Genomic DNA, 21,310 nt, shown 5'->3' with positions numbered 1-21,310 from the left:
GGCTTTAAAGAAGGTATGAGAGTTAAATCACATAGGAGCAGCTTAAAATACAATGTGTTAATGAACACAAGAGAATCTGACTCAGTGACAAGTTGTGGTTTAAGTTTAGGAAATCATTAAAGGAGACTGTTGGGAATCTCTCATGTGCACAGACAAATGAAAGCCAAGACGTAACAGTACAACTCTCCCCTCCCCAGCAAAGGCAAAACAAAAAGCACAAGAGCGTAGAATAAACTACTTCTGCTTAACTTTTGGGGATCTTGTCATTGGCTATATGGACTCGAATACTGCGGAGCTTACTGCCACACACACGAGTTTCATTCAGCCTTATGCTGACTTCCCCAGTGACATAAATCTTTAAATTCTTCCTCCTCTGGATGACCTGCCCAAGGAAACTGCTTAACGTAACTTCAGCTATGACTGCGGATAACAGAGTTTTTCTTTTTCCTTCTCTGGTCTTTACTTCTTGAGAAGGCATGTCCTGCTTGCTCCAGTTCAGCACTTCAGGATCGCTTAGTTTTTTAGGCCCAGATATAGTCATGTCACTCAGGGTGATCTTCAAGACAGGCAACGAGCTAAGATGTAGATGGGTATTTCCTAGAAAGTTTGAGTGTCATCTTCCAGCTGAAATCAGGGGCACAAGGCCTGCTGTCACCAAAACCAGTTCTACTCTTACAACCAAGCCAACCTTATTTCCATGTATGCATTTTATGGAGATTTATTCTGTCCTTAGTACTTAGCCATAGATTTCTGGTAGGATCTGTTGCTTGTTTGGAGGGGATTTTAAACGAACAAATATAAGCTCATAACAAACTCTACTGGCTTTTACACCATACTAAAATAATTTCTTTTTATACTCATTTTTTTTCTCATATTAAAGTAATCTTGGGTTCAAATAGTGTCTAGATTTGTATTCCTCCCAAAGCTTATAACAGTTTTCAATAGTTACGCAGGAAAAGAGCTGCATTCTGCATTTCTGCAATGCCAAGCATAGCAGTAGCCATTTCTTTTTTGTGATAACAGATAACGAGCCTTTCAAAGCCACAAAGTGACAAGAACTAATAAAGAGCAGGCATTATCCACCCCCACGTTTCTATTAACAGTTCTATAAGCATCATATAAGCCTCATCAGAGCAGAACACAATAGTTCGCCCAACACAAAAGCAAATATACAGTGACCGAGAAGATGGAAACTTCTACAGGAAGTTTGTATTTCTCTTTGCCTTCAAGGCTACATTCAGACTTTCCATTATGATCACTGATCTCAGAAAGATAGGTAAATGAATGCTATTCCAATTTAAATCCTTCTCGTAGCAAATTTGAAGCAAGAGTTAGGTCCTTGGCATACAGAAAGGAGTCAAAATAATTCTCCTGGATTCCGTGAAGCAACATCATTTATATTTGCTGAAGCTAATGCACCTTACCCCTCCAGACATCAGTTCAGCCTAAGCTTAGAGTAATGAAATGTCAGAATAGTATCTTTACTGACAAAGCAAAATTAAATACTCAATAATATAGAGGTTAATACAGAAATTAGGGACATCTCCTGGATGGATTACACACTCGGGGGGGATGGGACGAGATGGGACACAGGCAGCAGGAAGAGGAATGGAAGATGGGAAGTGAAAGAGATTCGCACTTGCCGCTGTCAAAGCCTGAGGCCCGGATACTTGCTGTCTCACAGAGCTGTATTTTTGGAGGAAGAGTATATACTTTCTATAGTGATTGTATCAGCATCTCTTCCTCATGCTCCTTGAAGAAAATAGTGAAGTAGACATAGGACATTATTTATACATTTCAAAAGCTTAAAAGAAAAGGAACAGAGTCTACTGTCAAATTCAGAAATCCATCTCCAGAGGGCAAGAAATGCACATGCAACTGGGATCCAAGTAACTTATTCTGTTCTTTCATAGATCAGAAAAAAAACCCCACAGTTTTGTAAGGGTACATACCCTCAGAAAAAGAAAGCTCCATGTGCTGAACGGAAAAAGCCAGACTAGTAGATTTATAACATTATTTTTTACGTCTCAGCATCTTGTGTGTCCAAAGACTACTGAATGATACAGCAAATAAAAGGCACAACTGAAGAAATACATGTCCAGAAAATGCCCAACAGAAGGAGCTGGAAAGAAAAGTCTTCCTACATGTTACGAGTGCCAGAGGGAAGATGAGAATTCCAAAGGCGTTGCCATTTGAGCAGCATTAATCAAACCAACTTCAGTTGCTGTTATCAAACAGTCCTGCAGACAGCCTGATTGCTGTGCATGCATGCGAATATATATACGTGCGTACAGCCATTTACTATGAACAAACACATAGCTCCACTGAGAAGTCTACTGAGCTCGCATAATTCCTCATTTTTAAGACCTTCGAATTTTTGCTTCAACAGAAATTTCCAGTTTTTAAAATTGATTTCAGCCTGACATGACAGCAAAAGAAGCTGCACAGACACACCTCACAGTTAACTCCGTAAAAAATTCTGCATCTAAAAGCCCAAATTCATGATCAATACAGAATATTTGTTGAATAGCTAAAGACGAAAGCATTGTTTTTAGTTTATGTTCTCCAGTAGAAAGGTCACTAGGGAAGACAATTCAATATTTAAAGCACAAAGAGCAAAGTCTGGGGGAAGAGGACTGCCACTGTAATCCCCTTACCGACAGGTCCAGGGATAACAGAATACCTTTTTTTGCTGCAAACACAGGGACAGCAAATGATTTTTTTTTCCCCTCTCCCATTTTTTAGGAAGACATAAGCCTAAAATGCTAGAAGGAGGGGTATTCTCCCCTTCCTTTGCAAGCCTGCAAACCAGCAGGATGGCAATGTCATTCCTGTTTGCTTCCCCCTTTTTTTCCCCCTGACTCTCTTTACCATATCAGAGGCATGTGGTTACCAGAAGAGAAAGAATTAATTAGCACTTGGCTATGTGCAGGATGACTGATGAATATTCATTTGGTGGCTCAAATGGACTTTGCCTCATGATTAAGGAGGATTTCAGTGAACCAAATATTCCTATTACCAAATCACATGGTGCTTTACATAATAAATACTTGCCAAACTGGAGTGGAAAAAAACATCACTGGCAAAATAAGGGACAAAGGGAAAGGGCTTGCTGATTTTGAACAGCTTAAATACAAGAACAAATAAAATTTGCCTTCGTATTACTCTACTGAAGGAGACCTTAAAACAGTCCAAGGCTCTGATTCACAATCCCTGTCAGATTTAGCTGTGGAAGGAACGACTTAGCTGAAGAGGCCGCTGCCCCCTCGGATGGGAACGGCACCTTCTTCAGGGAGAGTATCTCTACCTGACAGAGGTTGCGAATCACAGCCTTCAGCCATCGCAGTTCACAGCTTTGCATATTAACATAGATTGAAAGTGATGTTGCCTCTTGTTAACACATTGGGTTGCGGTGGCTTAGAGCAGGCGCACCACCTTTCTGCAACTCAGCTGCAGGGGCATCATTAGAAAATGATGCAGGGAGTAGGGGACAGCTTTACAGTTGTCCCAGCTGGAGTCAGCAGAGGACACGAATGAGCCTGTATTCTCCCAACATGCTGCATTTGAAAATGAATTTTCATTAACTAGTTTGTCATGAATCCAAGAAAAGGATGGCACTGCAAGGAGACTAGTGAGCGTGTGGTCAGCAAGTATACAGTAAGCATTATAGGTAAACAAGCACTATTTAGAAATCCTCATTACATCGACCCTTCAGGGATGTACATGCTCCCAGGCAAGAAAGTTCAGCTGTGATCGGTATAGTCACCATCATGAAGATTTAAGAGAGGGAATATTTTTACAGCAAAATATCCACATAAACCTTTTGTCGATAGAACAGTGCTGGCAGTGATAAATATCATTTGAGCACAACTTTATTTTCAGAACCAAACATATGAACTGTATTCATTCAAATTTATGGTTGGACGCCTTGTATAACTGTGTTAATAACAAAAGGCACCTTTTAGTCAACCGATCTTTGTAACTTTACGCTTGCATTATAAACATTAAAGATCTGCTTCACTAATCTTTCATTAACAGCTCTGTTTTCTACTCCTCTCATCCAGCGGAACGGCCATGAAAGCAGTTTCTTCACATCTCTTAATGCTACCTTGGTGAGTCACAATTTAAAAAAAAACCAAAACAAAACTGCTTATAAAAAAAAAGTAAAGTAATCCAGAGGCTAGCTACATCTTTTTTTTCTCTTTTTTAAAAAAGAAAAAAACCAAGACTCAGACATAAATCTTTATAAACTCTTCAGATGTGAATAAGTAAGTTAAATGAGGGCCAACATCCTGGCACCAAGGGGCACATGCTCTCCTCATGTCTGTGTCCAAAACAGGGCCAGGAAGTGACCTGGGCCACATATTTCCTGGCAAAGAGCGAGACTTTGGCAAATAGCACTTACTGAAACTATGCCCTGGCGCAATACCAACTGCACCAGGTTTGGCTCTCTCCACTCGCCAGCATTCCACCAGCAATGTGAGGCTCTGGAAAAAGCCACATGTACCCCCAGTTTCAGGCTACTAGAAAGTGTGCAGCACAGCTCTCACCTTATTTCAAATGCTAAGTAGGAAAAATACCATTACCTTTACTGTCACCATTGCCCATTTGCCAGCAGAGGACACATTCACCCTTCCTTGAAGTTAGGCAACTCTTCAGGTTGTTACGAAGAACGTGTGGACAAGGATGCTGAGGCACTTTCTGTTACTGCTATGTGCTCAAGTCAACTTCTTTGAAAGCCTTCCAGAGGATCAAAATAAGGTGCCTCAGACAGACAAGACTAAAACACCTCTACAGTCAGTGGTGGTGTTCCAGGTGGCCTGCTGGAAGCACTAGAAATTGAGAAGTTTTTGCTTTGGGGGAAGGAGGCTAGGGCTTACCAAAACCTGTGAATTTACTAGAGCCAGAGATCCTAGCAAGTACCGAAGTTAAGAACACAGGTGCTTCTCTCCATTTACCAACACGCTGAGGAAAGCCTGTGATCACTTACAACTACTAGAAAATGCTTATTTCTGATAATTTTTGGTAACACAGGTAAGTATCTCAGAGTTTCTTCTAACCAAACATCAGAAAAGCTTTGGCAAAAAGAATGACTGAAAATATTTTGTAAATGTTAACCCACGGGAGAATGCAATGAGGATAGGAACAAGGTCCTTATATTTCTACAACCAGCTTATAGATGAAAACGGACATACCTTGGAGAAAGCAGACCCCCCCTAAGTCTAGTCCCTGTGCTAACAGAACCACACCACCTAAGTCACTGTGGCCAACTCCTGCAATATAAGAATACTGTGAATTCAGAGGTTTTCCCAGGTTTTATAACTTCTCCCAGGTTTTATCACTTTTCCCAAAGTGTTAAAAGGTAAAATCTCTCTTTCTTTTTTTTTTTTTTTAAGTTAGGTTCCTCATTTTTGTAGCTGTATGAATATGCTTGAGAACACGCTTCCAAAAGGCTCAAGAACCAGAAGAGGAGATTTTGCAAGCTGCCTTTACTCTGATCCGTTCTTAAATAATTTTCATTCTAGTGGTGGAAGGGTAGGAGAATTTTTGCCCTCAAGGGCTTGTCAGCATTGGATGCATTAGTATACCTTCCATACAATTTACACCTCAGCCCCACAGATGCAAAGATCAGCTCTAAGACATGCAGGGTCCTGTTCTTGAGCACACATGGAGATACATCCTCCTTGCACGTAGTCATCAGCATCCCATTCAACCTCCTGTCATGGCCCTAGGGATAACCACCAGCCTCAACTCAAAGAACCTTCCCCTCACCATTCGTATTTACTAACGTTTCATAATTCACTACGCCAGAAGCTTAAGTAGTCTGTTGACTGCTAGACCTTTCTCCCTCAAGTTTCTTTTCAAAGCCTTTTGAAACTACTGCACAGCCTCCACCTCCTTCCCATTTGGAACATCTCCATATTTTCCCTTCGAGAAACACAGAATGTTTCTATGTTTCGCTAGCATTTTACATTTGTGTAGCACCTGATTCTTGAAAAATCTTGTCTGGACCCAAAATGACCTCAAGTGACTATCACAGTGGCACTACAATAAAAAAGTACATCTTGCTTCAAATGCTGTGTTGTTTTCTTGTATGCTGACCTGAGATCCTTGTATGTGTTCCCATCTGTACTGTGCTTAGCTGCAAAACTATGAGCTGCTGTGATTCCCTTTCTCTATGTCCGTCCTCAATCCAGTCTTTGTCTTACTTGTCCGAAAGATTGCAAGCAGAGAATGGGGCAGGGCTGACGTCTCTGGTGCTTACAACATTGGGGCTCACGTACTTAGGTTTTTAGATTGTATGTTATACAAAGAGGAACAACTCCTAGTCACAACAGGCTTGCAAATCCACTTAGAGTAAGTGGATTACAGTAAGGCTTTTATAACATTGATGACTCTTCTGTTGCAGCACATTTAGGTTATGCTTATTTCTATTACCTTTCCTTTGAATTAAATAGTGGGAGCAGGCAGCCAAGGAAAACACAGGTATTATTTCGAATAATCTAATTCCACAGCAAGTTAATGAGGGAAATAAGTCATCTTAAAGCTTTCTAAAATTGAATGATATTTTTTAACAAGAACTTCACACGGTCAATTCATTAAGTATCCTGGTATACCAAGATCTCAAATTTGGAGGCTTCACCACCTCATTAGAAACACCATCAGTTCAGTCCGTGTCTATAAGAATATCCTGCACATGCTTATGGCCAGTGGATAAGATATGCCCTTGCGGTGGGTTGACCCCCAACCAACAGCCAAACACCCACCCTGACTCCCTCTCATTCCTCTCCTGCAGGAAGGGGAAAAAATAAAAGGAAGACAAGAAGACTCATGGATTGAGATAATGACAGTTTGATAGGGAAAGGAAAGCTGCGCATGCAAGCAAAGAAAAACGGGAATTCGTTCACTACTTCCCATCAGCAGGCAGATCTTTAGCTACTTCATGGGAAGCAGCACCTCAACATGTACAACAGTTGCTTGGGAAGACCGCCATAACCACAAACACCTGCCCTTCCTCCTCCTTTCACTGAGCTTTTAATGCTGAGCTTGACATCAAGTGGTATGGAATATCCCTTTGGTCAGTTCGGGTCGGCCATCTTGGCTCTGTCCCCTCCCAACCTCTTGCTCATCCCCAGCCTACTTGCTTGGGAGGGCATGGGGGAGAGAAAACCTTGAGAGAAAGCAAACACTGTTCAACAACAGCCAAAAAAGTGGTGTGTTATCAACACTGTCTTAGCCACAAATGCAAAGCACAGCACCATCCGGGCTGCCACGAAGAAAGTTAACTCCATCCCAGCCAGACCCAGTACAATCTCAACGCCTTATTCCACACCATTCACATCATGCTCAGGTCACACATTATCTGATACAACTAAGTATCCTCTGTCCCATTCATACATTGTTTAATTTCTATACCCTACTCAAACCTTTTCATTCTATGTTTCTCATTCCTGAAATTCCTTCTTAGCAACACTTACAATTTATACTACATACTTAAACCATCTTTACATCCAATAGTCAGGTTTATACATCCTCATTAACCACTATACCTTGTCCCTTGACATATATACAGATGTTATCCCCCCATTCCATGCTCCCCCTCCCCCAAATGTCCATAAGAACAGTCGATGACTTTGGTCCTATCTGTCAAGGAGATCACTCAGGACAGGAGAAGCAGCGTGTTGGACTGTTGAGCACCAAGACCGCTTGGGCTGGGTCAGTGCTGCACTCACATGGTTCCTTGTGGGGCTCATTCTCTGTTGGTTCAGGTGATTTCTGCTGTATTACTTCCCATATCATACAAGTCAAATCATGGATTATTTTCGCCCAGGGATAAATCTCCTTGAGGTACACTCCAGATTTCCACTTCCTTCTGCACCACCCACCAAGCGCCCCTGGGTCCTTGAGCAAAGACAATCCCACAAATGGGCTTTTCTTTTCCCAAGGGAGAGCAACTCACACTGCCTTTCCCAGCCACTCACCTGTATGTACTACGAGGACCTCATCTCGTCCCACAGTATGTGGGGGCTTTGTTTGGGCAGAACCAGGGCAGTCAGTAGATTATCTGGTGTTAACCAGCCAAGTGGCTTCTGCTAAATTTACGTCCCACTGCTTCCATTCCCCAGCACCCATTGCTCTCAGCATAGTCTTTAACAGTCCATTGTATCGTTCAGTCTTTCCAGAGGCTTGTGAGTGATAGGGTACATGATGCACCAAATCAATGCCATGTTTCTTGGCCCAGGAGTGTACGAGTTTATTTCAGAAATGAGTGGCACTGCCTGACTCGATTCTTTCTGGGGTACCATGACACAGAACTTGACTTTCAAGGCTCAGGATGGCATTTTAAGCAACGGCATGGTTTACGGGGTATGTCTCCAGTCACCCAGTAGACACTTCCACCATGGTAAACACATAGCACTTGCCTTGGCAGGTTCAGAGCAGTGGTCCAGTGTAGCCGATTTGCCAGGCCTCACCATACTGATATCCCAGCCACCTCCCTCCCTCTATTCCAGGGAGACTTTACTCACATGGGTCACTTGATTGCAGTGCATGTTTCACATGTGTGATGGCCTCAACAGTCAGGGCCACCCCTCAATCACAAGCCCATTTTTTCATTGTATCTCTCCTAGTTACTGTCCTTATCTTGACTTCTTCACGCTTTTTCATCCTATTTTCTCCCCCTGTCCTGTAGAGGAGGGGAGTGAGAGCGGCTCAGTGGCCATCTGGCTGCTGGCCAAGATTAACCCATCACAGTCCTTTTTTTGGCATCCAACACGGGGCGCACAGATTTGAACTGGTAACCTCTTGATCTGCAGTCAAATGCTGCTGGCCCAGGTCAATCCACCACAATCCAAACCTGCTCCCTTTAAGGCATTTCTTATAGCTGGAGAAGGCTCTTGCCTAGAGCAAAGATCAGGCTTGCCTCGGATGACCTCCTTCACTGAGTTTTTGAGTATAATTATCAGTAGAACAAAATTCAAAGCTGCTGAGAAATGCATGTGAGTAGCACTTCTGCAGGCAAGGACGAGGCAGCTTATCAAGGTGTTGAACATATTCAGTAAAACTTGGTTAAATAAATCATCTTTTAAATCAACCTTTGCCCAATCAAAGTCCAGCCTTACTTATAGGTACAGCTGCAGGAGGGGCAGCAAAAGAGAATTCCTGTGAAGGCTGCTCCACACAGACATACAGGTAAGAAATTCCTTTTTTGCTAATCCCTCTTTCCTTAGGAAACTCCTTTTTACGATCCCGGTAATTTTGCATGTAAAGCTTTCATGGATTAAAAGGAGTAGTATGCAGTGCACTGTAACCTTCCCTCCATTTCTAAATATGATGAAATAATCTCCATTAAAACCTACTGTTTCTTCAGCTTTGTGTACCACTGGTTTTGCATGTTAACTTCAGGAATTAGCACAGATTCCCAGTGTTTGTCAAGAAAAACTGCTCTGAGTTGTAGTTGCGAGCAATACAGTCCGATGGGTTCCAAACAAGGTCCAAATAATAGGGCAGTCCATCCCTATATGGAGTTAGTCCCAGTGCAACTACACAGAGACTCAAAAAAGTACAAGGCACCTGACCAAGGGGAACAAGTGAATCATGATCTGCAGGCCCCCATCCCTGCATGCTGAAATTCTCCATATTCTCCAGCTTCAGTGACATCTGTGCCAAACCCCCACCATACAACCATACTGTTCTATATGCTGCCCAGCTAACCTCAACAATGCACTTTCAGCTTCAATAGCAAACAGTCTGTAGCATGGGTAGCCACAGAGGTGGTTTTGCAGTAGGCTGCTATCATGGAAGGATCTGACTGCCAGCTACTTCTAAAAAAAGGAAAAGAAAAAAAAGGCCATTTCCCACATACATTAGTCACACAGGTGATATAAAGAGAAGAAAAACCACGGAGTTGCAAAGAAATCTTTACAAACAAACATGAATTTTCTTAGTATTTATTAGGCTGTGATTAATGGCTAATCTCTGCAACACAACTTTGGCCTTTTGACAGACTTCTGTCAGTAGAGAGAGGCAGGAAAAAAAAAAAAATCTTTCCAGTAAAATACATACCAAGTTTGCTAATTACCTGGACTTTCCAACTGGAGGAAGTTGTCTTCATTTGTCTTGCTGTTCTATCGTCATGCATCTTGGGCAGGAGTTCCTAAGACAACTATCTTTGGAGTTGTTCCCTGGTCACAACTATTGCTTACTTTCAGTACATAGTATTCCTGCTAATGATATGCATCACCCAAACCACAGTTTCATTACATCATAAAAGCATAGAATAGTTCAGGTTGGAAGGGACTTCTGGAGGTCGCCTGGTCCAATGCCCCATACAAAACAGGGCCAACTTAGGTCAGGTTGCTCAGGGCCCCATCCAGGTAAGTATCTCCCAGGATGGAGATTCCACAGCCTCTCTGGGCACCTGTTCCAGTATCTGACAACCCCCAAGATGAAAAGCTGTCCTTATGGCTGTCTAATTGGAATTTCCCTTGCTGCAGCCTGTGTCTGTTGCCTCTCATCCCACCACTGTTAACTTCCAAGAAGAGTCTGGCTCTGTGTTCCCTACACAATCTAGTTAGGCAGTTGAAGACATCAATGAGATCTTCCCTTTCTTCCCAAGACTGAATGAACGCAGCTCTCTCAGCCTCCTTAAACATTATGTGCTCCAAAACCTAAATCACCTCAGTAGAAAGGCTCCAATATGTCAATTACTTGGGGAGCTCAAAACTGGAGACAGTACTCGCATGTGGTCTCACAAGTGCCAAAGAGAGGGGAACAATCCCTTCCATTGACCTGCTGGCTACATTCTGATACCACCCAGTATACAGTTGACCTTCTTCACTGCAAAGGTACACCTGACTCATGTTCAACTTGGGCATTTGAGTGCTGTCCAGCAACACCGCCTTCTGGCCAGCCAGCAGTCAGCCTGTATTGCTGTGCATGGTCTAGATACAGATTTTTTTTCACTTTTCTTTGTTGAACTTCATGAGATTCCTGTCAGCCCATTTCTCCAGCCTGCTGAGGTCCCTCTAAATAGCAACCCTAACCTCCAGCCTATTGACTGCTCCCCCTCAATTTGGTACCATCTACCAGCTTGTTGAGAATATGTACATTACATATGTAATGTACAATACATACGCTGTCTGTATTGTAAAGATGTTAAACAGTATCAGTCCCAGTACCAACTCTAAAGAATGCCACTAATAACCAGCCAACAGCTGGATTATATACCACTGATCAAACCCCTCTGAACCTAGTGGCCCAGCCAATTTTCTGCATCATCTAGTAGTCTGCTTATCCAGTACATATGTCACCAAATTGGCTACACTGACTCTACTAGAGACTATCAAAATCATTGCAAAAATTGAGGTGAACAGCATCCGCTGCTCTCTGCCTGTCACAGAGCCAGTCCACTCATCATGTAAAGTTATCAGGTTCATCAGCTATCATAAAAATCAGTAAATCCATACTGTCTGATCCCAAACACCTTCCTGTCCTTGGCATATGTGCCTTGACACAGCTTCTAGGAGGATTTGCTCCAAAACCTCCAGAGGACAAAGGTCACTGCCTAACAGCAATCTGGTAGCAATCCCCAGCACCCAGTATACTCTTTAACCACCTGGCCTCAAATTCTCTGGGGAAGTAACACAGGACCCTGGAGACACTGACTGGAAATTCTCCTCCAGTTGTCACACATTCATTGAGAAATCATTTGAATCAAACTGCTGCAGTTACTTCAGCAGCCTGTCATTTCTAAACCAAATTCAATTTCTTTCCTTTCTCACACGACATCACATTTGTATATTGATTACATCTCATGTCGTTGTTAAAGTCATCAGGGCTGGAGACAAAGTTCTAGTCAGACAGCAAATTGAGGCTTTATGGTCATTTCAGGATTCATGTGAGAATTGCAAGATAAGCATACTGTCTCAGCTCTGTTTTGTTCCACACAGACCAGGCAGTGTTAAATTGCCTCTCCTGCAAGTGATTACCTGATGGCACACTCACATTGTCAGTATGCCTGAATATTCCACGCTTTTGTTAGACCTCATAATACCTGCATTCATACCTTACCCAAGTCTCGCATATAATGATATACCAAAGTGAAATAGCTCTGTTAGCTCCTCTTCATAACAGAACCAAACAGTGTTTAATTAGGATTCAGAGGCAGAGGAAAACATGGACAGCTCCAGGAACTTCGACCCTACCAGCAACTTCTAAAGGACACAGAAATAAAGCAAGTGCACCATTTTGTATGAAAACTGAGACATAGAGATAGCGATCCCAGCTAGAAGGAAAAAAAAAGCTTTGTAAGCGGAAACAAGGGTCTTCCTAGTTCCTTTATAGTCCTTGCTTTCCACCCTCCAGTGCAAACCCTGCACTCATTAACAGTAACGCTCCAGTTACAATGTCTTTTCCTGAAACTTAATTTTGTTTAGCTAAAATAACTAAGAACAGGAAAGCCTGGTTAGGACAATGAGGTCCTTCCTTGATCCCCCCTGTTCATCCATCTGCATAGGTTGTCCAGAGAAGTTGTAGGGTCTCCACCCTTGGAGATATTCAAAAGGCTGAGAGTGCTGGGACTGTTCAGCCTGGAGAAGCAAAGGCTCAGGGGAAACTTATCAATGTATAAAAATATCTGAAGGGAAGCTGCAAAGAAGATGGAGCCAGACTCTTCTCAGTGGTGCCCAGTGACAGGACAAGAGTCAATGAGCACAAACTGAAACACAGGAGGCTCCATCTGAATGTAAGGACACTTTTTTACTATGAGAGTGACTGAGCACTGGCACAGGTTGCCCAGAGAGGTAGTGGAGCCTCCCTCCTTGGAGATACTCAAAAGCTGTCTGGGCTTGGTCCTGGGGAACTGGCTCTAGGTGGCCCTGCTTGAGCTGGGAGGTTGGAACACATGACCTCCAGAGGTCCCTTCCAACCTTGACCATTCTGCAATTCTGTGAAATCCCATTTTGTCACATAACTTTCCTATAGTGTTCCAGTATTTTTGTGCTGCCGTTATTTTTCTTCTGGAAGACTTAATTCTGGTATTAAACCCTCACCTCAATTTTCACTATGTTATCACAGGCAGACAACTTCTTTCTTCCAGTTCTGCATCTGGCTTAACTTCATTTGAGATAGGGAGGCAAGAAAAGTGAGGAGGGAGAGGGGGAAGGGATTGATTTCTTCTCCCTAACCTTGTTAACTAGCTTCAACTTTGCACAGCTGGATTTCCAGGGAAACAAAACCCCAAGAATTCTGAAGCAAACAGTCTCAACATGTATTTAGAGGGAATGTATCTAGGAAAGCTTACTGTTTTTACTCACGCATATCTTTTCCATCCTGTCTGGTAGAGATGACTTCTATTCTCCAGCCCCGAGAATGTAAAGTGACCAAAAAACCCCAAAAGAGCTACGGATTCTACCTGCGTATTGAGAAAGACACAGCAGGCCATCTCATCCGGAACGTGGAAAAGAACAGTCCAGCTGAAAAGGCTGGCTTGAAGGATGGAGACAGAGTCCTCAGGGTTAACGGTGTGTTTGTACACAAGGAGGAACATGCACAGGTACATCTCTGTTTAGTCTGGGATCCACACCACTCCCCCATTACCCAGACCCACTGCCACTATGTGAAGCTTCCTCTTCCAGTTTTTATGGCATCTTCGGCTAGGAAATCCAAGAGCTGAGTCAACTGCTCTGAGTATCTCCCTGCATCATTCATTACCCACCATGGGCATGAAATGTCTTTGAGGTGCCTCCATAGTGCATAAGCAGAGGGATGAGAACAAAAACAGTAGATGGTGCAACCCTTCCTGGGGAGAGCTTTTAGGTCAATCACTCTAGCACCTGCTTGCCCTTTCACCTTGTCCACTGCAGGTGGTGGAGATTGTCAAAAACAGCGGGAATTCTGTTGTACTTCTTGTTCTGGATGATGCATCCTATCAAAAGGCAGAAAAGGAGGGAGTGAACTTGGAAGAGCTGGGTCAAAAGGCATCAACAGGACAGCAGCAGGAGCAGCAGTCCCCACTGCCCATGGCCAATGGAGCAATCACTGCAGTTCCACAACCCCAGCTCTGCTACCTAGTGAAGGAGGAGAATGGCTATGGCTTCTCTCTGAAAACCACAGAAGGTGAGAGCCTGGGTAGAAGAGATGGGGGGTGTGTGTGTGTGTATATATATATATATATATATATATATATATGTATGGCAGCAGGGACAGAGGCAACCACAGTTAACACGTGGGGGCCAATGGGGACATGCCAACTGCTCTTGCTAACAGAGAGAAGCAGCAAGATGAGTTCAGATCCATCTCTAGTCCATTTCTGTACAGCATACACAGCGTATGGTTTTCTGAGGACCGCATTTCTTATGGGGTGGAGAAAATATTAAAAAAAAAGATGAAAAGAATAAGCTATTTTCTGCTTGTTATTTAAACCCACTTACCAAAACCAAACTTGCAGTCCTTGCTCAAATACCAGATATACACTCAAGATGTTACATTAAGTCCTGTTCCATTCCTCCAAATCACCTCAGGAATGGAAGGCGACTTCCACACCTTCTTTTTTTTTGTGATTTCCACAAACCTTTTGATGTTCTTTTCACACAAGGTTCTAGACAGCTGTAATAAACGCTCTTCCTGATTTGTAAGTTATTTCATTTAGAAAGCAAGGGATTTTGAACCTCTTCCACATATGCCTTTCTTCCAAGGCCAGTCAACAGAATAGGGAAGTCTTCTGGAAAGCATCACCTCTAAAGAGGGTATTTTGGAATGCAATATAGCTGAAAAACCAAACATGGAAGCCTTCCAAACACAGGAAATTATGAAATGTATAAACCAGCAATAAAAGCAGCTCCTCACTTCAAACTGGGAGGGAATCAAATCCCTTTCAGCTATCTTAATCAGCCCCTTTGGCACTCTTGGTAGAGAAGTAAGATTGTTTGAGCTGCAGATAGTGAACAAATGCCTCCCTCCCCCACAGAAGTGTTTTTTCCAGGTCAGAATAAGAGACAGAGGTGTGTCTACCTGGAAGGTTTGTGGTGCCACTGTAATCTGCACGTAAGCAGAGACCAAGAGCCTCTAAGGGTATCATTGCCGAGTTTCCTTAACCATTAAATTTGGGCATATTTCAATGACTTACCCTGTGTAATGAGTTTTCATTTATTTTAGGACAGAAGGGGTTGTTCATAGTAGAGCTTTCATCACAAGGAGCAGCTGCAAAGGCTGGTGTCCAAAATAATGATCGCCTGATTGAAATCAATGGAAAAAATGTGGAAAATGACACACATGAGGAAGTGGTGAAAAAGGTATTTGTTTGTATATTGATTCATCTTCTGTTCTGGCCCACTTTCACAGCAACCTATGAGGGTTACTGAGGAGGCAGCTCTGGCTGATTTGAATGCTTCTCAGTAAATCTTGGAAGCTGCTGTTCGTGTATCATCAACATGGCAGAGTACCCCTCTGCTTTGGCTCTGCTGTCAAGTGGCCTCTTGAACTGACTCTGAATACTGCCATCAAGACAGGCCAAAGAATTTTAAATAACAGAAGTATATTGCTGCCAGGAACCCTATTAAATAAATCATGCTCTGTTCCTAGAAGTCCTGGAAATACTCCTAATGGTAAGGGGGCAAGTCATCAAATGCAGTTTTCAGGGCAGGAAGAGGGGGAGCTCTCTGATGATACAGTTAGCATGGAACAGGGAAAATTCATGATTTTAGACAGTAGTTCCTTCTCCTGTTAAGTCCAAAACTAATGAAAATTACTCTGCAAGTAATTTTACCAACTGGTCTCAGCTGCAAAGAACATTGCTAATGAGGCTTCCAGCTTTCCACTATTGGCACTGCTAAAACGCAGCTGGAGCTGAAGAGATTTCAGAGCCATGAGACAGGCAGTACATGCTCCGGCCTTCCAGCATCACAATTCAGTGCACGCTACTAACTATGGAACCGTGCAACACCTGTGTTTTGTTCAGCTGTAGTAACATCAGGAGCAGAGTGACGCTGGTTAAGATGAGTAAAGAGGGCACCCATTAGACTAGAAAGGAATAAGAGAAGAATGGACTTGGAGAGGTTGAACAGACAAAACAAAACCCCAAAACCTTAGAATCAGTAATACAAGGAGATGGAAGAGGACCAAGAGTGACAAAAACTTGACTCTTGTCACTGTAATCTAAAATAGTGGTATAGATGGCATGACATGTCTATGTTGTAGAGTTCCACATCTAGGTAAGCCAAGCACTATCTACTGAGGCTCACTGGATTCTACTGGCACTGTATGCCACCCTCACGCCACTCTACAGGTAATTCCCTAGAGGTCAGGAACACAGTATGAAATACAGAAAATTTCCTCATATATATGCTGGATCTCAAATGCCCGAGATCTTGTCATGGCCTAAAATTTCTGACTGGGGGGGGTGGGGGTGGGGGGGGCAAATCAACTTATAGTAGCATGGCCTACACCTTATGGCTCATTCATCAACAGCACCGACACACCACTATGTATCAGTACACCAGTTACCAAAGTATCTACAGTTCCCACACATTGTTGAAGGGGTGACGTCTGAGACTGTACATGTACTGTCGCAGGTAAAGTCGTCTGAAAATCATGTTATGTTTCTACTTTCAAATGAAGAAACTGACCACTATTACACAAGCCAGAAGATGGTACTGAGCAAAGAGAGCGCCAGCCTAAGATTGCTTCCCCTCAAACCACGACTTATTGAGATCCAGAAAGGAAAAAACGGTTATGGCTTTTATCTATGGATGGAACAAAATACTGGTGGTAAGAAGCAAGTTAACACACAGACCATGACATTCGCTATACAGTTTCTTCCTGTACAAGGTTTGCAGACCTCATTCTCTTTGGCTTCTTACAGGTCATCTAGGCATACAGAAGTCCTCTATAGACGTGTTGCAAACAGGGCTGCATCAGGAAATGGTCTCAACCTGAAGTGCAATTCTGACAATTAGCCTTTGCCATGCATTTTAATGTCTTTAAACTTACCAAGCATACGCCTTCACATCAATCTTTTTTCCCTTCTGACCTTAGATCATGTAATCAAGGATGTTGATTCTGGGAGCCCAGCAGCCAAGGCGGGTCTCAAAGACAACGATATCTTAGTAGCTGTCAATGGCGAGCAGGTGGATGGTCTGGATCATGAAAGCGTAGTGGGAAAAATTAAGCACTCTGAGGCAAAAACCACACTGTTGGTAGTGGATAAGGAGACTGACGCCATGTATAGACTGGTAAGAAAATGCAAGCTACTGCTAAGAATTGATAATTTATCATTATGAAGAGACATATGCAGCAATGAAACAGCCAGTCTGCTCTGACAGCCAGAGCTGTCTTCAACTTGCAGAAAATGTCTAAGATACACCCATACTTCAGCAACTCTCCTTGCACTTGTACAGCAAGTCACTAAACACCCAAATTTTTGGCCTCTTGCAGATTTTTATAGGCACTATTGGAACAATTCTAAATTTAAACACACCACAAGAAAGGTTAGAAGTTTAAGACAGCAAATTCAGAGCTACACGGCTGCGTAACCATTTATGAACAAAACGAGTAACAAAATTGCCTTCTTACATAGATCAACATAGTAGTTTTCCACTCAGCCAGAAATTAATAGCAAAGAGTTCTTCATTGCAGCTCAAGTCTGAGTCATTAAAAAGGTTTCAAACAAAACATGTTGAGCATGGAAGCCTAATACAGATTTCACAACAGAAGTTTTTATGTTAACAAAGTTTTATTTGTCACTTTTTTCAGGCTCAAATTTCCCCCTTCTCATACTACTACAAAGCACAAGATCCAACTCCAGCTAAAATGGAGGAAAGAGTGGAGTTGCACGCTGAGCAGAAAGTGAACCACAAGCCAAGAATCTGCAAGATGGTGAAAGGGCCTAGTGGATTTGGCTTCAGTTTAAACATGATCAAGAACAAGCCTGGACTGTTCATCAATGAGGTACTAATGTAGAATGAGAACAAGGAGAAGCTCAAGTAGTCTGTCGGACAGCTTCCTCCCTTCCGTCCTGCAAATACATTCAAGAAAAGCCACAAAAGACAAGTCTCTTCTCCAGCGCTCTCAGATAAGAGCTGCAATTGCTAAAGTCAGACTGACATTGTAGGACCAAGATAAAAAATAAGCACCAGAAAACATTCCTCATTCTGTCAGACGTCTAGAGGGAAGGGGAATACAGCTTTTGCTTCATTTTTGCTTTTATCCATGAGACTGGCATGCTAAAATTAGTATTTTAAATAGATTTTACTGTAGAACACCCTAAATGTAAGAGAGACACCTTCGCCCTGCTCTACCCCCCCTTCTCTGAATTCCACAGCTGGCAAAAGTCAAACCTCTACTGTCTCAAATTATGTCTGTGCCTTTAGCTTTCTTGAGAGGAGGGGTTCCACTCATTACTAAGGAATCTGTGAAATGTAGTAAAGTTAACTTTAAAGTTACTGGACAGGGACCTGCAAATAATAAGAAAATTGGTTTTCCACCTGTCTTCATGATTCTACCATGCCACATTTCTATAACAAAAGTCGATCAAAATCAAGATGCATCTTAAATTTCAAACTGATGGGTTCCATGTTTATTATGTCTACGCCTATTGCCTCTCCCAATTCATTTCTGCCCCACAAATCTCCCCTTCCCCATGCTTATTTTGTCATCTTGTAAGGAAAGCAGTAACACAATAGTCTAGCTAACCATCAGTTGTTAATGCATCTTTCCAAGTTTTATGCTAATATCACTGTTTGAACTTGCCTTTGCAGGTACAAAACCACGGGCCAGCTGACACAGCAGGTGTGGAAAATAACGACTTTTTGGTGGAAGTGAACGGGGTGAACGTGATGAATGAATCCTATGACAAAGTGGTGGCAAGAATCCAAGATAGTGGTGACAGACTAACACTACTGGTGTGCAGCAAAGATGCTTACAAATACTTCCAGGGCCAGAACATTCCCGTCACAGCCTCTATGGCAGATCCAGTCCATGACACTTCTGAGCCTCCTGCTTATACAGAAAACCATCCGTCAGAGCCAGAGAGAAACTCACCTGAACCAAGGGAAAGGGTGAGTAATACTGCATTAAGTAAATGTTGAGGGATCATCTAGGGAATAGGACAACAACTTTTTTCAGCTAGTATGTATTCCTGAGCTAGGGTTTTTAACTTGAACCTGGATTTTTTACAAGTCAGTCTATGTTATTAAAAGGGAAGCTGTGGTCTGATTATCATAAACAACTCTTCCTTCCCCCACACATAATACAGGCGAGTATCTTTAATGCAAGATTAAATCACAGAAAGGATGCACATACAAGAGATTTTATGGAACAAGATAATCCAAATACAGTCATCCTTAATGAAGATGGGAAACAGGCAATACAATCCTGAAAGTACGGGGAAAAAAGTGCTTAAATACACCAAAAAGCATAAACCACCTTTGGGGAAATCAGGTGAAATATTTCAAGACAGATAATTTTGTAGAAGGAAGAGCAACTGATAGAAAATGTCATCATAACCTAGGAAATATGCTGATTTGAAATTATTTTACTCACTTCATGCCATTAGAAAGAATCTGAAGCATGACAGAAGTCAGAAAAGCAGGAAGGTATTTCTTCTTGAAACAGTCATTTTGAACCCTCTGTGTGGTCAGCCTTAAATATTTAAATGCTTCTTTTCTGATCATGCAAAAGAGACAGACAAGGAAGAATAAGACCAATACTGTCTCCTATTCATTTTTCATTAGCCTTGCCTGCAAGTGTCCAGCTGCAAGTTTTTTCAGAAGTTTCTTAGTCACCAAGCTGCATTTTGCAGATCTGATGTTAGCACCACTTTTGTGTGCAAATTCAGCAGGTATGGGAATTAAACAATCAGAAACCTCTATTGAACAAATTTCTCTCTAAATGTACTTAACCAAAAAGCGCTTCAACAACAAAAATCACATTTGTTGGCTCATTCTGCCATCCAAACAAGTACATGATTAGTGCAGATGAAAACAGGAGTCCTTCATAGCACTGCAGACTATCAAGCATGTTTACAAACTAAAAATAATCAGAACGTATTTGTTACTCCTCTGCAGGCAAGCTCATCCTCCTCTTCACAATCAGCTGCCTCTACAAAAGCAGACAGTGACAACAACGATGACACAAAGTTGTGAGGAGACAAAATATGCCAAGAACAAAAAAGAAACCTTCCAAATCCTCTTCCTTCAATCATTCTTTGCTACTACACCTCCCAGAACTTGACTATTCCTAGGAGTGCCGAACCTGTAAAGAACTGCAACCTCTTGCTGAAATGCAGCTGCCCGAAATAAACACTTCAGTGTAACTTGCATTCATTTAACACACTGCAATTGCACTTCATTGGCTTTCTGCCTTGTAAAGCGGGCAGTTAGTCACTTCTGTAAAGGCTTAAATAACTAGAAGTATATAATTGAGCATACTGCAGCAGAAGGTGGAAACGTTTTATAGATTCATAAGCATCTTAGTCTTTTAAGGATAAGCTCTTAATAAAGAGCAACTGATTTCTCCCCGTCTCCCAGGAGAGGCAGTTCTCCCCCTAATCCAAGTCCATCAACTCAATCTCTGTGGTGACTCTTCTACGCGATACTTGCAGCAGTACAACTGCTGTGAAATGGCATAAGCCAATGTACTCTGCGCATTACGCTCCTTTCTCCTGCAAACATTGCAGAAATTTCTTTCAAACATTAAGCTAACTTCATAATTCATAACTCAAGATGTTTAAGCGCTCTCTCTCTCTGCATACAGTTGTGGATCATGGTAGTTAGAATAGCATACATAATTCAGACAGGCAGGTTTGTCTAACTCCAAGTCAACACCACATTGCTTGAATGTGACATAAATGGCTCTGTAATACCGCTGCTGTATACTTTGCCTCCTTGCTGCATACTGAGGACAACACAGAAATAAATTGGTTAGAGTGGCTATTTCCCCCCGCCCCAGTCTTACTCTTACCACCTATGATTTATGTTCCAGAACAATTTTAAACCAAACAAAGCCTAAGAGAGTGGCTATGGGAAGCTACAAGTTTAAGTCACATGAATATAATTTACTTTTATGCCTCGAATTACATCAAGAAGGGGAAATGGGCTACTGTAGAAGAATACACAGGTTGTGGGGAACACCAAATTTACAGCATGTAAGGTAAACAAATTTGTAACATATAAGATAAACAAGGCATAGCTGTGGTCTTTGACTTCACACTGAACTCTAGCAAAGAGGAATCCAAAACCTCAGTTCCATTCATGCAGGGAGAGAAAACAAAGTTGAGACTCAGCAACAGAAAGCTAATCTCCAGCTCTTAAGG

The 21,310-nt window shown here is 42.3% G+C and overlaps 1 protein-coding gene across 1 annotated transcript; it reads left to right on the top strand.

Annotated features, from left to right (window-relative positions):
* The first annotated feature begins 9,116 nt into the window (after positions 1–9,116).
* PDZK1 (PDZ domain containing 1) lies at positions 9,117–20,326 on the top strand. Its single transcript, XM_076351727.1, has 9 exons — positions 9,117–9,192; positions 13,344–13,555; positions 13,866–14,118; positions 15,157–15,293; positions 16,572–16,767; positions 17,035–17,231; positions 17,752–17,946; positions 18,756–19,055; positions 20,064–20,326. The coding sequence occupies exons 2-9, from the start codon at positions 13,346–13,348 to the stop codon at positions 20,139–20,141; spliced, it is 1,566 nt and encodes a 521-aa protein (XP_076207842.1). The 5' UTR covers positions 9,117–9,192; positions 13,344–13,345; the 3' UTR covers positions 20,142–20,326.
* The last annotated feature ends 984 nt before the right edge of the window (positions 20,327–21,310 follow it).

The sequence above is a fragment of the Aptenodytes patagonicus genome, chromosome 1 (genome assembly GCF_965638725.1).
Source record: "Aptenodytes patagonicus chromosome 1, bAptPat1.pri.cur, whole genome shotgun sequence".
Lineage (NCBI taxonomy): Eukaryota > Metazoa > Chordata > Aves > Sphenisciformes > Spheniscidae > Aptenodytes > Aptenodytes patagonicus.
Note: the sequence above shows the minus strand (reverse complement) of the source record. Positions and strands in the feature narration are given on the sequence as shown.

What these genes read in the sequence shown, in the direction of transcription:
- PDZK1 (XM_076351727.1), top strand. Translation starts at nt 13,346, where the DNA reads ATGACTTCTATTCTCCAGCCCCGAGAATGTAAAGTGACCAAAAAACCC. An exon ending in ACAAGGAGGAACATGCACAG is followed by an intron (nt 13,556 to 13,865) that starts GTACATCTCTGT and finishes TGTCCACTGCAG; the next exon opens with GTGGTGGAGATTGTCAAAAA. An exon ending in CACCTGAACCAAGGGAAAGG is followed by an intron (nt 19,056 to 20,063) that starts GTGAGTAATACT and finishes ACTCCTCTGCAG; the next exon opens with GCAAGCTCATCCTCCTCTTC.